At 46.5% G+C, this 15,888-nt stretch overlaps 1 protein-coding gene across 1 annotated transcript; it reads left to right on the forward strand.

Annotated features, from left to right (window-relative positions):
* Positions 1-463: 463 nt before the first annotated feature.
* LOC104156963 (T-lymphoma invasion and metastasis-inducing protein 1-like) lies at positions 464-13,333 on the forward strand (the record flags this gene model as incomplete). The annotated part of the gene is made up of 8 exons (XM_009705883.1): positions 464-642; positions 4,745-4,969; positions 6,429-6,614; positions 9,088-9,234; positions 11,327-11,401; positions 12,438-12,608; positions 13,052-13,142; positions 13,195-13,333. Coding segments are annotated over exons 2-8 (893 nt in total), but the record flags the coding sequence as incomplete, so codon positions are not given.
* Between the last annotated feature and the right edge of the window lie 2,555 nt (positions 13,334-15,888).

Below are 15,888 nucleotides of genomic sequence, written 5' to 3' on the forward strand. Positions count from 1 at the left end.
CGGCTGTCCGGCACCACCGGGGAAGACACGCTCTCAGGGCCGCGCCTTCCTTTTGGTCCCCTCGGCGGGACGAGGTGGCTGTGGAGGACCTCCCGCTTTGGGACTTACAGTGATGTTTCTCATCTGGGGCTGTATTTTACTGCCTGTGACTTTCTTGGCTCCTGCCGGCAGCTCTGTTTTAGCAATCAATCCTAGGCGAACAAAATGGCCCACTGGCTTGATTGTACCATACAGCTCGTGGTGTGCCCCCGTGGCGTGGAAACCACTACCTTGTCATCAGGCTAAAAACTGGGCCATTGCTGGTGCTCTCTGCTGCACAGCCGACAACCTGAACAGGCCCTGGCAAATCCTCCCTCATCCCTCTGACAGTTCTACGGATGATTTATAGTCCCAGGTATCAGCGCTGAATAGATGCAGGGTGTCTGTTGCATTTGAATGTTGCTTGCTAATATACGATTGTCTCTTTTAGGATGCACGTTGTTTTTTTATGAGACTGATGGCAGATCTGGCATTGACCACAACAGTATCCCGAAGCATGCTGTCTGGGTGGAAAACAGCATAGTGCAAGCGGTGCCTGAACACCCCAAGAAGGACTTTGTCTTCTGTCTCAGCAACTCCCTTGGGGACGCTTTCCTCTTTCAGGTTGGTCTGGTTCGAGGGTTTTACAAAGTTGTTCTCTTTTTCTGTCTCCAACCAAGGAGGAAATCTTGGCTGTGGTTGAAATCAGTGGAAAAATCCTGCTGACTCCAGTAGGTTTGGGATTTTCCTCTGGCAGCGCTAGAGGAAGGACACGATATATTTGGAAAATGCCACTCAAGAGACCCACCAGCACATGTGAATCACTGTCAGATCTACTGTTTTTATTGACTGGCTGGACCCTCTTTGGGTAGATGGTTGGAACAAAGTAAAAGTTCAGAAATATTCTTACATCCCGGTAAAAAGCGGGAATTTTGCATGGTTTGACAGTGTGCTTATAACACACGGACCCGGCCAGTTACCATATAGGACATACGGTAGTGCATTAAATGTGCTGTAACGCTACCTGCATCTTGTAAGAGACACATACCGAAGGTGGGACCTTGTGGAGAGGCTCAAAGGGTTTACGAGACCAAGAGGAGTTTCTGAAGTGCAAGGGGATACTTGGACCTCCAGGTGCTCTCCCAGTGGCCCTGCAGAATCCAGTTGCCCCTTGTTCATACAGAGCTTAGTCAACATCCTGCTGTTGCCCGAGAGGAGACTGAAAGTGTGTGTTTGGTTTTCTTAATCAGAAGATAGAAATGTCTGAATTTCACAGGGTATGTTTTTAAAAAATCCAGTATTTATATCAAAGACCATACATTAGTTGATGTGTTTCACTGAAAAAGTTTTCTGTATTGTGGTAACTACTTCCCTGAGTGATTTTTAGGTTGGCATTCCACTTTCTTATTGCAAGTTGTCACTAATCAAGGTGTGACACTCTCGCATTTGTAATTGCCAGCCTGTGCTGAGGTAGTGCCTTTTCCTCCTCTTTTCATTCAGTTTTCTTCACCGGAGGAATCCCTTATTTATTTCCCTTTCCAGTGACAATGGATGCAGAGTTTCTTGCGTTCCTAAACCAGAAGCTACTCTGTGGTGAGATGTGCTCCCACGTCATCACACCCCTGTACTCCAGAGCAGATCTTTAAAATTACACTGTCATGCAGGTCCTTGCAGCTGTCCTAAACAAGGGGCTAGATTCTCAAACTAGTGCCAAATAAAACAGCCTTACTGACTCAAAGGAACTGGTCCTGGCTTACCTGTTGAAGAGACCAAGTATCTGATTGCATACTGAAAAAAAACCAAATAATTTTTTTGCGGTCTGGCTTCTCTCCCACTACAGTCTGATTTTTCCTTGGCTGATAGGGTAATACTGCACTGCCCCTTTCTCCTTCATGCCTTTCCTGGGCAGGGTACATGTATTTTGCTGCCTGGAGAGCTTCATCCAGGAGGCAAGTGTGGTGCTTATGGTCTCAGCGTGTGCTTTTGAAGGGTTGTGGAACACCACCTCCTCTTGATCTACTGACATGAGCTGTAAAATCTTTTCTGTGCAGTTTTCTAAGGAAAAACCTTCATTCTCATAAAATTAATGCCAAATGGATGCTAAATACTGAAAAGGTCACATTCAGTACGTTTCTTTTGTGGCAACGCAGGGCCTTATTCATTAAAAGCCCTGTGTTGTTATGGGTAGATTTTCGTGTAACTTTGTGGGAAAAAGCAAAAATGAGCCTTTTCAAATGAAAAACAATCATTTATATTGCCTTGCAGAAATTTTTCGTTGATGTACCCCTTCTGCCGTAGAACCCATGCATCGCTAGCCGAGCAGAAGAGAAAGCAGGGGTGGGTTTGGGGCGAAGGGAAGGAGAGCAGCGGCGGCGGTGGATGTAACGTGTCAGTGGCTGTGCCATAGGGCTCGCTCTGCTGCGCTCAGAGCAACTGATGCACGCGTACGGCTCTTCAGCAGTGTTACTTAACTGCTCCTGTCGTACGTGTCCGTCCACATGTAACACTGTGCTGTAGTAGCGGTTTTGATGAGAAGAAACCACAGACCTGCAGAAGACTATTTCTGTCCCATGGAGACTGTGTACTTAGGGAGAAAAATAGGGTTGCTTTGTAACGCGCACCAATATTGGACATCTTGTAACAAGCCTTCCCACTGCATTGCACCTAGAGACATCACATACCTCCTACACGATGATTCCTTGCTCAGTCAGTTCTTACCGTGCCTACACAAATCCATTACTTGCAGATGTCACATGCATTTTCCAGGAGCTCAGAGGAACTTGTGACACCACATACTTATGTATCAGATGTTTGCAGCTTGTTTATGTGGTCCTTTCCTTTGAGAAGCGGAGTGATTCCCCTTGCCTACTCATCTACCAGAAGAGGCTTTGGCTCCTAAAATCAATTCCAGGTTCTTTTTTGCCCTCCCTCTCCCCAGGAAACCGAAAAGAAAACTGAATCTAATGGTATAGAGATAATAGTTCAAAATTGAATAAGATAAAAATATGACCTTTTGCTGTTAGGATTTTGCCAGGAATTAACAAAACATAGCATCTCATTATTAAGTCCGGCGCTACTCTCTTCTCTACTGGGGGCTAGGTTTCATCACCTGACTGTAGGCAAAGTGTCTCCCATTCTGCAAATAATTTCTCTATTTTCAGCAGAAATTCCTCAGCAAGGGGACTCACCAGTGGCAGTAAGACATCGTAAGCCCCGATCTATGAATGAGAGCTTGTTAATATTATTACCTGGGCAGGGAGCCTGACCTGTTTAAGCAATATACTTTGTACCGTGCCAACTGAAGACAAGAAAATTGGGAGTAAGAGATCGGTCTTCCCAGTGTGGACCCTCTCTTCTGCTTAGGAGTTCTAACCTGAGCTGAGGAAAGCGAGATCATTCTGGGACATGTGTGTTTCACCTGCTCCAGTACCACAGGAGTTTTGGGAGCATCAACCTGAAGTCCAGCCTGTGCATATGTGATTTCCAGAGCTGGGCTTCTGTGGACATCTCTCCTTGGCTTCAGTAAGCCACATCCTTTGCTGTTAGTCGTGACTGCCCGGAGAGCAGTGAAGATGACCTTCTTCATCTGTGCTAGCAACTGGGGAAGTCATACTGTGCTGCCTATTAATAGATCAGGTATCATCAGAAACTGTAATTAGAACAAGGCGGTTTGGCACCTTGCTACTTTTTTTCAGCCATGAGCCAAACACCAGTGTGATTACTGCTAAAGACTGACACTCAGAGAAAGCCTGCTGCAGCCCTGAATTGGCTGTAAATTTTGTTTTACAACCTACTGTAAAAAGGAATGAAATTTAGTAAGAAGGCTAAGAAGATTTACTTTTTATTTTGGAAGTCTGGAAAAGGAATGCTTTGAAATATTCTTCTTTCTGTGTCAAAAGCCTCTAATCAGAACAGTGCTCTTCCAGAGAAATGTACTGGTGTCCCATGCCCCGGCTTAATATCTCATAGAATCACCGAATGGTTTGGCTGGAAGGGACCTTACAGACCACCCAGTTCCAACCCCCTGCCATGGGCAGGGACACCTCCCACCAGACCAGGTTGCTCACAGCCCCATCCAACCTGGCCTTGAACACTTCCAGGGAGGGGAAGCGTTCCCTTTTCCTGAACCATTGCACACATGCTTGGGAAGGGACAGTACCAGAGCCATGAAAATTATGACGAGCCTGCCTTTAATGGCAACAGGGTTGTCTTCAGAGTGCTTTGGGACCTTCAGAAGTGGAAAGCTTGTTTGTCTATGCATCATAATAAAGCTACTCATAGATATCATGGTTACTTTTTATGCCATTAATTTATTACTAACTGTTGCATGCCAGAAAAGCTCTCCATACTGTGAAGAGCACTGAGGCTGGTATGTTCCCTGTCTTAAGGAACTGGGTGTTTAGAAAACGTCATTAAGTGTTGGGCTACCAATTATGGCAGCATTGCATTGAGCAGGGGAAGTAATTCCTGAGACCTTGCTGGGAAACACTGTACGGCTGCAAAGCACAGATATAGGTGTAATTCTAAGTGCTGAATGCCTAGTGCTGAGTTAAAAATGGCCTGCTTAAGAATGATGGAGTTTTTATTACTTCTCTCATAAGTGGATTTAAGGCTTTGAATCTTAAGATCAAAGGGAAAGGGAACTCCTTGGAATTGCATTTGTTAATCTCCAATCAATTTTAAAGGGTATTCTGATTCCTTTCCCCCCTCCCCTCCCTCTCTTCAGACCTCTAGCCAGACTGAACTGGAGAACTGGATCACGGCAATCCATTCAGCTTGTGCAACCGCGGTGGCAAGGCAGCATCACAAAGAGGACACCGTCAAGCTCCTGAAAACAGAGATAAAAAAGCTGGAGCAGAAGATTGATATGGATGAGAAGATGAAGAAGATGGGTGAAATGCAGCTGTCCTCAGTAACGGACTCCAAGAAGAAGAAGACCATACTGGATCAAGTAATCTCGTTTGTTTATGTGAAATAAGCCCCTAACAAATATTTAAGGCCACCTTCAGATTCACGGTACCTCCGTCTGCTCCCGCTGTGCGGTGGGTGCACCGGCAGAGCTCCCCGGAGCAGGCGGGAGGTGTCTTGGCAGGAGGGCTGTGCCGGCTGCCCTAGTTGCACTGTTTCGAATCGATTCTGTGATTCTGTTTCTCCAAAGAACGTGCACTAAGGTACAGTGTGGGCTGTCTTCTCCTGGCCTCTGGGCAAGGGATTTGGCTAACCACTCGGAGACGGAGTGAGGGCTTTAGGGGAGTGAAGAAGCTACCAGGCCACAGCAGCAGGATGCCTTGGGCACAGCTGGTCGTAGACCGACAAACGCTGCTGTGGCTGTTGTCCCAAGCATGGAAGAGGCTGGTTCTTCTGCTGGTGGGTGGGATGAAGAAGCCATTCCTGGTTTCTGCTTGTGACAAGTGCCTGCTCTGCCCTCACGGCTGAGTCCTCATGGGGACCACTCCTTCTGCCTTCAAGTGGACAGCGTTGTTGCCTTTCAGAAGCAGAGAGCCTAGAGCAGATGTCTCTCCCGCTGCCGCAGCGGCACCTTATTTTAGGAAACTAACATATGGCTCCTGCTTCATTAGTTTGTAGCTCTTTTACGACGGCTGCCAAACGCGCCTGTAATGCAAACCACAGGGAGTGGCCGGGGCCCTAATGCGCTAAGCTAAAGGGATTTCGTACCCCCTGGAAGCCCGTGAGCAGGGAGAGAGAGGGGGGGGATGCTCCACTCAAAGGCTGTCAATCACAGTGAGGGCAGAGCAGTTTCTCTCTTTATGTAACTGAGTTTTTCTAAACGCTTTGCAACTGTTTCCTATCAGCAATTTGAATTATTTAAATAAGTCCTTACACAGGCTGATTATAGTGCTCTTCTGCTGATAAGATTAATTATCCCCAGTGTACTACACTTTTTCAAGTATGGCGAGCTGCGCTGATGCTTGCAGCAAGGCTGCTGCTGCTGCGGCTGCTGATTCGGGGCGCTCTGTGTATGGAATTTGGTGGGGTTTGGTCGTCTTGTTTCTCAGATGCCCTTGATGCATGAAAGAAGCCTCTTAAGGGACTGCTCAGAAGAGAATCCTGGAATACAACGCAAATCAAAAAAGAAATTTTAATCCTATTAATTAGCGTTGTATGAAAAGAGCAGTTGTCCCAGGAGAAGACTTCTGCCATGAACATAAAAAAAGTTGTTTTCCATCTAATTAAAACTTTTTTATTATTTGTATCCTTTATCTGGGGTTGGGAGGGTAAGGGAGAGTGGGAAAGAAGGGGAACCAAGGTTTCTTGAATGAGATCAGCGTGGGTGAAAAAGGTGTGTTACTGGGAACAGTAGAATTTTTTCAAGGTATTTACCACCCTGTTCTTCCTCCTCTCCCCTTCTCTTCTTGTGCATCTTGCTCCTCAATCTTCACTGCACGCAGATCTTTGTTTGGGAACAAAATCTTGAACAGTTCCAGATGGACCTATTTCGGTACCGCTGTTACTTGGCTAGTCTCCAAGGAGGGGAGCTCCCAAACCCTAAAAGACTGCTTGCTTTTGCCAGCCGTCCAACGAAAGTTGCGATGGGCCGTCTTGGAATCTTTTCAGTCTCATCGTTTCATGCACTGGTAAGTTTGAACAGAGGCCAGGGGTCATCGTTGCCAACCTGCAAATCGCTTCATGTGTCCAAAGCAGAGATTGCGTCGACAAACCGCAGTCTGTGCCTGGGGAGTGAGCCCTCACCTTAGTGAGCAGAATAGTCTGCTGCTTGAAAGGGGTGTGTGTCCTGGATATAGATTAAAAAGCAGATGCTTGCAAACCATGGCCTTATGGAAGTGAAAGAACCGTATTTTTCCTAAACGTGTGATTTTGAATTTCCAGGTCTGCACTATAAACGTGCTTTCTATAAACAGATCTTCCTGTCACAAGAGCAGGCTCATCTCTAATGTCCATGTACATGGGCTTGATCCAAGAGTCCCGTGAAGTCCATGGGAGTCTTTCCGAGGCCCTCAGCACCTGTTGGCTTAGCCCTTCTCGGGCATGGCTTGCTTTCTGCCGTACGGATGAAACTACTGACCGATTAGTCTAGTACCCGGTCTCCAGTGATCAACACCTGATGCTCCGCAAGGGAGGGGGAATGTTCTTCTCTGCTGCTTCTGGTGTGGCAAACAATGTTTAAAATGGTTGTTTAAATTTAAATAATGTAACAACCCAGTTCTTAAAAATACAGGTAAATGTATTGCAAAGTGATGGTTCTTTAATGAATTTAAATCAAGTTCCTGTAGTTTCGGCTTGGACTCCTGGAGCTCCACAGAAATAGCTGAGCTCCACTGTTGTCTTGTAGATGTCAGCTGTACCCTTCAATTGAATCCAGAGCTGTAATTCAGTCAGGGGCGGTTTTATTCTTTTATCTATGAAAAGATTAGCGTCATCATCCTGATAATTGCTGGTGGATTTATTTTTTTTTTTAAGTGGCGGGCTGTAATTTGCATTTATGCTTATTTTTTTGCATCTAGCAAAGCACTGAGCGTTAGCCTGAAAAACAGTCTGCCTCTTCAGGCTGGCGTCTCTTGAGAGCCAAGTGAAAAAAAATATGTTTTGAATATGTTGTGTTGGAAAAGACACGTGCTTTCTTCTCCTTCAAGCAAACTCTCGTGTCCTCCTTTGCCCTCAGTAGTGAGGAGATGGTGCAGTGAGTTTCGGGCTCGAGCTGGGTGCTGCATGGCGATAGCGAGGCATCCCTAGCTCTCCTGAGGATGCTCCTCAGTACATTCGTCAGGGGATGTGCTAAGTCTCCCCCATGCCTCTGCACAAACGTCCCAGGTACAGCTGAGAAACCTCTCACAAGTCCGGGCTGTGGAAATGGAGACACTTGCGGTAGTGTTTAAGTTCTCCTTTTCCTTTCATTTCTCCACGTTTCCTGAGGAGAATCACCATCACTGATACAGTGACGGTTCCCTGGGTACACAAGCCAGCCTTCTGTTTGTCCCGTCTTTACATGGGTTTTTGTATCGGCTGCACCCAAACAACCAGTTTCTCAGCTCCGCAGCTTGGGGCGTCACTCAGAGGTGCGGGTGTTCCCACTGGGTTGCCAAACGACAGTCACAGTTTGCTGGTTTCGGCTGTGGGAACCCAGTCCGAAGGTGCTCCAGGAAGCGTACGGCCAAGTCGGCGGGGTGGGTCTGTCTGCCGGCCGGTCTGTCTAGCTTCGCCTTGCGCTCCCATTCATACCTGCCGTCTCCGACCACTCCCTTCTTCGCAGGAGAGGAGCTTGCTCTCCTGAGGCCGCCTCCACGTGGGAAATCTGCTTAAAATTTGGCCTGAACACTTCACCTCTGACTAACATCGCACTCATTTATACCAGAGCTCCCTCATTTGGGAAACGCTCCCCAAATATTTGGTCTCAGAAAAGGCAAATATCTTTTCGATCAAAGGGGTTGCCACAGGTACATTTTTCAAGTACCCAAGCAGTTAACGTGGCTGTAATTGAAAGTGTCATTTCAGCTCACTTTTCTCCTTCCCGTGTTTTGCTCACTCCTTCAAATGTTGTTTTCTTTAAGGAAGTGCAGGTTTTAAATACTTTGACCTATTTGCAAGCCTTTATTTGGCCTTGTCGCAGTTATGAGTCAGTTCCAGGATGCCCAGAGTGCTTCCACAGGAAAGAGCAAAGAGAAGGACCAGGCTTTTTGGAAGCAACAGGCAAGTTTGGAAATCTCAGGTTTTGTGTGTCCAGCTTTGAAACCTTGTTAGGAGAAAAAAAAAAAAAAAAAAAGAAAAAAACCCCAACCCTTCACTGGTGCTGAGGCTTTGCTCTATGATGATTAGGCTGCTTCAAAATATCTCAGATTAAATGCCAAAAGATGGGGGGGAGGTGGTACTATCCGTTTTAATTTTTGATGTTTGACATTGGAAGAAGTGAGTTAAGCTGCAGTGAGAAGGAAGTAGCCTGGCAGCATCACCGCTGTCCCTGTTGTGAGTACCCGTTGTTGCCATAGTATTTGCCTTTTTTTCCAACCGGATTCCACTGTTTGTTAGATTATGTAAACCATCGTGCCACGGGATGCTGTGACTTTTGATTTAAAAACCATGTGGCATTGACAGGTGGCAGCTCGCACCGGGGAGTCCGGAGTGAGGAGAAGGACGCAGGCCATGTCCAGATCTGCCAGTAAACGGAGAAGCAGGTTTTCTTCTCTTTGGGGGCTGGATACTACCTCGAAGAAGAAGCAAGGGAGGCCAAGCATTAATCAGGTATGTGTGTGTAAGTTTGTGATATTGTTATTTTCAAGGCGTAATTTTTAGCATGCAGAATGCAGCTCATGCAAAGAGTCACTTGCATCAAGCACTTACACATCCACCCTAAGCCTTGCCTGTTTAATCTTTCACGGCGTATAGTCATCTCATTCTACATCCTCTTCAAAAATTAGTGACTGTAATTACAGGTAAGTATTCAGCAACTCCTATCAAACAAGGTTTGCACTTTCTTTAGCTGAATTGGTTGCATTTCTACTGTTGTTTCATTTCTGCTGCTTCTGCTTTTGCTGGAGGTACCTGCCCTAAACTCAAGAGTAACAAAGCAGCAGTGTAAAACAGATGCAACTTTGGAAGGAAAAAAAAAAGAAGCAGACTAGTTTGTTTCTTTAGATTAAAATTACGAGTTTGTAGAATACTTTAAACATAGCCGAGTTTGGGGAAAACTTCCTAAAGTAACAAAAAGCTTTGCACTGAGTATGGACAGTCCCTGTTGTGCTTCAGATTTAAAAAAAAGCAAAAGCTGAAACATTTCCATGCAGTCACTGCCCAGATCTTTCTCTAGAAAACATGTTTCAGTGTGGTAGGAAGGTGCTTCCCTGTTATTCTTTCCAAACATCCCTAATTATAGCTTTCAGTTTTTGAGAGCCATACCTCATCTAATTGCAGGAAATGTAGGCTTTGCTTTTCTTTCTCTTCTTTCACTTTTTGAGGGGAGAAGGGCTTGGGACACATGTTGTTCTGTGCCCTGTGATTTCTTCTTCCTTCTGTTAAAGCAGCAGTGGGTGTTTGTTTTGTTTAGCAGAGGATGAATGCTGCTAAATTGTTTAGCTTGTTTTCAGTGAGACTTTAAGAGTCTCACTTAGTCTCACTTTATTTAGTGGCTGAGCAAAAAGCTCAGGGTTTTGCTGGGAAGCAGCGGATGCCTCAGTGAGCACATTCCCAATTCTTTGTGCTGGTTCTGTGGCATCCCTGATGCTTTGTACTTGTTTTCCCCAAATCAAGCGCAGTCCCTTGTCCTGAGCTAGGATCCTGCCCGTGCTGTGTCTTCAGACTTTTTTTTCCCCTGAACTCACCCTTTTTTGTTCTTTCAGTGGGGATAAATGTGTTCTTCACGCTTCCTCCCCCCACCCCTACCCCCCTCACTCCTCAATAAACACAGGCGTGGGAAGGGATTTTGTTCCAGGTTGAAGAAAAGTCATACTGGAGAGAGTCAAAGAAAAAGTAAAAAGTTTTGAGAAAGTAGCAGAATGTCTAAATGTAGTGCCTGAACACATTCCCCCTGCTTGTGTGTAGTAGCATGCCAAGTATTGCCAAGTTGAAGCAGTGAACTGTAAATCCCAGAAGGGCAGCGATCTTCTCCTGTCCTGCGTGGTCCCTGCTTCATTTTGGGTACAGAATAATGAACAGCCGAACCCAGCAACTTGATGGTAAAGCTCTGCTGATGTGGAGCTATAAAACTTAGCTTTTCACTTTTAATTATAAGCTTCTGCTGCAGTAACAACCCTGTTTGCCCATCTGATGCAGTCCTGTGCTGATTTGGGGTAGATCCTGTAAATATTCTCATTCTGTCGTTCCTCCTGCGTGGAGTCCTGTTGATTTTGGCTCTCTGGCTCATGCAGGGTTACCAGCTCTTGGTTCATTAGAGAAGAGTTACACTGACTAGTGGTACGTGAACATTTGTTAAGTACTTTTTGGAAGCTGGTTTATTACAAAACCAGCCAGCAGCGGAACCCTTCTGAGTTCTCAACCGTAGCAGAGGTGGAGAAGTGTTCATTTCCCCCACTTTACAGATGGGGAAACTGAGCACGAAAGGAGATAAAATTTGTCCAGCTCCACCAAGTCAGTGACAGACCGCTGAGCAGAACTGGCCTCTAACCTTTCAGCATGGTGCCCCATCACCAGCTTGTCCTTCACCCCTGCTCCCTTCCCTTTTAACAAGCTCGTATTTTCCTTTTCTGTGTTTTGAGATGAATGTTTTTATTTTTCAGTTTGATTTCCATGCTAGATGTTAGGTACACTGTTCTCCCCTTAGCGTGTGCTGCCGAGGGCCGTTCATGTTTTAAAGCAGAGTCGCTCTGTTGTTCCTCAGGTTTTTGGTGAAGGAGTTGATTCCGTAAAGAAATCTCTCGAAGGAATCTTTGACGATACGGTCCCAGATGGCAAGGTAAAACACCAGCTCTCCAGCTGCCTCCTTCCCTGCCATTCGCAGCCAGCCTACGTGCAGCCTTGGCTCTGGGATGGGAGAGGGGATGTGGAGCCCCCGGGAGAGGAGGGGACCCTCTGGGTGCTGTAGGGCTTGTGGCCACTCTGCGGGGGTTTGAGCCGGTTGCCCAGGGACTGAAGGGCTTGCCGTGTGTGGCATCCCAAGCACAGCTGGAGGTGCCAGACCCAGTGGGGTGTTGGCACCGCATGCCAGGGAAATGCCTGTCCGCAGGAGGACCTGGTCACCCCTGGTTCTGGAAAATGGCTCCTTGGGGCGGCCGTATGGGTTGGCACAACGATGAAGCACAGGGCTGTCTCTGCTTTGTTCTCATGTGCTTCTGTGAGCTTCTGTGTTTGCAGCCGCAATTACAACTGCTTTCTCTTTCCCCGGAGAAAGTCAGCTATAAAACAGTATTAAGGCAGTGCTAAGAGGCACATTCTTCGTGTAGTGAATATGGGTTTAGCTGCGTGAGCCCACTTGCAGCAAATGGGGATTCGGCAGCTCCATCACTCCCTGGGGATTTATAGCTTGGAGTGCAACTTGGATGTATAAAAGACAGTAAACTCAAAATAAATGCTAAGATTTGCTATTTTGCCATTTCTAGATATAGGAGCTGTAGCATCTACAACAGTTTTGTTGTCCTTGGATTGGTTTACCCAGAAGGACAGTGCATTTAAGTTTTAATTTTAAGACTCTTTTTATCACTATTATTTTTTGGTGTATTCCTGGCATTCCCAATAGCCATGGGGTGAAATCCCAGGAAAAGTGCATTGCACCAGTTAGCTGTGTGGGTGGCATGGGAAGGCACACTTTATACCGCTCAGGTAAAACTGCAAAGTTTCCTGTCCAGACAAGCCTTCAGTCTAGGCTTATGAATAAAACATCTTCTCTGTAAGAGGGCTTTTTGATACAGCATATAATGTTCTTTACACTTGCTGCTGATGAAGAGGGAGATCATATTTGGCTGGTAGAGTCATAATGGATTTTGTCTGTTTAGAGGGAAAAAGAAGTGGCACTGAGCAGCGTCCATCAGCACAATCCCGACTGTGATATCTGGGTTCACGAGTATTTTACGCCGTCGTGGTTCTGCCTGCCGAACAACCAGCCTGCTCTGACAGTCATCCGTCCTGGGGACACCACGCGAGATGTCCTGGAAATGATCTGCAAGGTAAAGGCTGCGAGCGTGCCCGGGAGCGGGGTGAAGCGCCTACAACCCTCAGCCCTTTCAGTTGAACCTCATGGTGACTTTCTCATATGCCAGCACTCAGACTGCACTGTGTTGGGGGAATCGGTTGTACCTCAGATGAAAAACATCGATGATACTGAAATTTTCATGCTAGCACCACACAAGAAAAACTCCTACAGCTGGAGCTAAACTTGGCACGGGTGCAGGGAGAGGAAGGCAGATGAGTTTTTGCCTTTTTCCCTCTGGCTGCTGTGCATGAGCGCATTCACACCCTGCCTCTGCCTCCGCTGCTGCCTCTCACGTGCCCACCCACCCGCTCCCCCTCCCCTGGAGACCAAGCTGGGTGCAGGACCCTTCTCCTCTCCCCATCCACCCCCTCGACAGCCTGGCCCCCTGCCCGCTCCCCTTCCCTGGACGCCCCGTAGCGTGGCAGCGCAGTCGCCCTGTCCTCACCCTGCCGCCCTGGTTCCCCCACCTCTGCCAAGCCCTCCCGTGGCCCCTTCCCTTCTCGGCCGGGCAAGCCGGGCGATCTCACCCTTTCCCAGGTGCCAGTTTGTCCTCCTCCCAGGTGCCAGTTCCTCCTTCCTCCCCCCCTCTGCTTCCTCCCCTCGGGCTGGCGTGGGGGAGAAGGCTCGGAGAAAAGAGCAGCAGGAGGAGGAGAAGGTGCCCGCGTTCGCCGTCTGCATTGCGGAGTCAGAGTCGCTCGTGTAGGTGGCAGGAGGGAAGAGAGAGGAAAGCTTTCATCTGCATTTCAGGGGGTGGAAGAAAAACCACCTGGATTTCTTTGCAAAATGAAGTATCAGAGACGTTTGGCCATTAAAAAGAGTTACATCTCAGTAGAGGAGTTGAAAGCTTTGACAAATTAAATACGAGATTTCAGTTCTGGCAGCTACATAATGTGTGTTTTCTGCTAACCGGCTGACTGCAGGCTAGACCCAACTCGCATCACGTGCTGTTCTGAAAAGTGAGTCCTCTTCTGTGCAACAACAACAGCAAAAGAAAAGAAAACATTTATTACTCTTAAGAGCTTAACTTTGGGGACTTTTAGAATACATTGCATGTGCTTCCAAAGAGAGGGAAGGTGAGAGAAAGGCGTTTGTTTCCAATAATTATACAGCGTGCTCGTCTCTGCCAGGTGCGCTGTTAAAGAGTGCTGCAGCTTGTGAAAGCTCTTCATTGTGTTCAGGAAAAGATGACATTTTTGGAGGGAGACTTAATAGGGAAGCTGGATGACACATTATTAGTAATGATTTATTTTTAGGATTTATATTTTCCTTTGGGTAAGAGTGATTAACTCAGTGGGCCAAGTCCTCAGCTGGAGTAAATTGGTGTAGCTCCACCGGTGTCAGTGGGTGCCTGCTGAGAATCTGGGCTCTCACGGTGTGTTGGGTTGTTGTGGGTGGTGGTGTATAAGGAGAAGGGGTGGTGGGTGAGTGTTTGTTTTTTGAAGAGCTGTTATCTGTTTCTTTCCTTTCTGTAAGAGTTTTCAGTCTGGAAAACACTGATGGATGTCTTTTTTTTCTGTAGCATTTAATAATCAATCTCTTTCTTCTGTCTCTTGCATTCAGCTCATTTTTTCCTCTTTAATATCTGATCCACATCATTTCACATCAGTTTGCCATCTGCCATCTGAGAACCAGTCAAGTTCTGGTATAGTAAACATTTCAAGATCTTCATTTCATGTAAACCTCTTCATGTTTGTAGATGTGGTTAAATCTATCTGTGCTATTAAACGGAGCTTGATTATTCTACTGGAAAACATTAAGTGCACTCAAGTCATTGTAGAAAATGTGTTCTTATACTAACATTGCTGCTTGTTATTATACAGCGGGTTAGGTTTCAGAGGCTGCTTTGTGACACTTTTATGATTCAAGATTGGTGGGAGGAGAGTTTAAAGCATGTTTTAAAGTGGTTTCTTGAAGATTTCTCCTAAGATTTAGCTAATAACATCACTTGGAAAGCAGGAAAAGTCAGTGTATATGTATTAAATTGTTTCCTGTGGATAATACCCATCAGTGTGAACGTGTGTATGTGTATTACTAACATTTGCATAATGGTATGTCTTAAAATTGAGTAGAAACACACACACTGCATATGGATATAGGCAGAGCCAGTATGGAGAGAAAAAATCAAGCACAGAAGACTATGTGGCATTTAGTCTTTTGACTGAACTGGATAAAAAGTGAGAAGCGAAAAAGGGTCTGTTTTCTCACAATTTGCATTTTTCAAATAGACCTGCATGCGGGGCAAAAGCAGATTTTCCCTAAGTCCCTGGATCTGTGCTCAAAGTCTCTGAGAAGTTGCTTCAGCCTGATGCTCTGTGGGCTTACTTTGATTTTGAGCTGGTGTTTTCCTACTGAAGAAAGCTTGGGCCACACAGGTGCGAAGCCGGGGCAGTAGGGCAGGATGGCTAGCGTCTTGCCGTGATGCTGCCATTTCAGTGCTAATGAGGGTCTCCTCCACCACGCTGAAAGAATATGCCTGTCCCTCGCTTTAACTCAAAGGGAGCTGAGATGGATGAACAGTGTGGGTTGTGTGCCGACCCCCTACACCACGCCGAGCCTGTTGAATCAGATCACACCCCAGGCTGTAAATTCTTCTTCAAGAGCACGTTGCTGAAGCTGTCGGGTTGTGCTTTAAGCTGGGCTAGCTGCTTAATTTAGTCCAGACATAGCCGGAGTTATTAGGAGGGAAATAAATAAACGAAAAAGTTTATTTGGACTGCTAAAATGTATTTTGGGTGGTCTCGAGAGGATGTTAATATCATGAAAGCTGCCCTGTTTCTGCTCCTGCCTTCCCACATGTGGATGACCAGCAACAGAAAAAGTGGGTTAATGGTATGGCTTTTAGGGCAGACTGGCTATGTCCGCTTTAAGAGGACCTTTTCCTTTCACTTCAGTAGAAAATCATGCCCCTATTTGAAACAGTTTAACTAATGTAAAATTCGGAGGTAGACAGAGCCTTGCTGCAGCTGTACAAATGTTCATTAACTAAACGGTGTGGCTCACGTGCTGCACCATCACAGCTTTAACGGTGATGACTCTCATTGCCTGACTGGGATGGGATTGCGGCGTAGTGGATGAATGGCTGATGGAGTTTCTTGGAAGAAATGAGTGGCTCAAAATATATGCGAGTATTAGCCAGTGATCTCTTTAGACGACGCTGTGCTCTGGCAAAGTCCAAGGCTTCAGTGCCGCATTGGTCACCTTGCGTTTGGCTCCCTCCTACTCTCTAAAATGGCCAGCACACACCATTTTCTCGT

This window comes from Cariama cristata, unplaced genomic scaffold (assembly GCF_000690535.1).
Source record: "Cariama cristata isolate BGI_N322 unplaced genomic scaffold, ASM69053v1 scaffold36778, whole genome shotgun sequence".
NCBI lineage: Eukaryota > Metazoa > Chordata > Aves > Cariamiformes > Cariamidae > Cariama > Cariama cristata.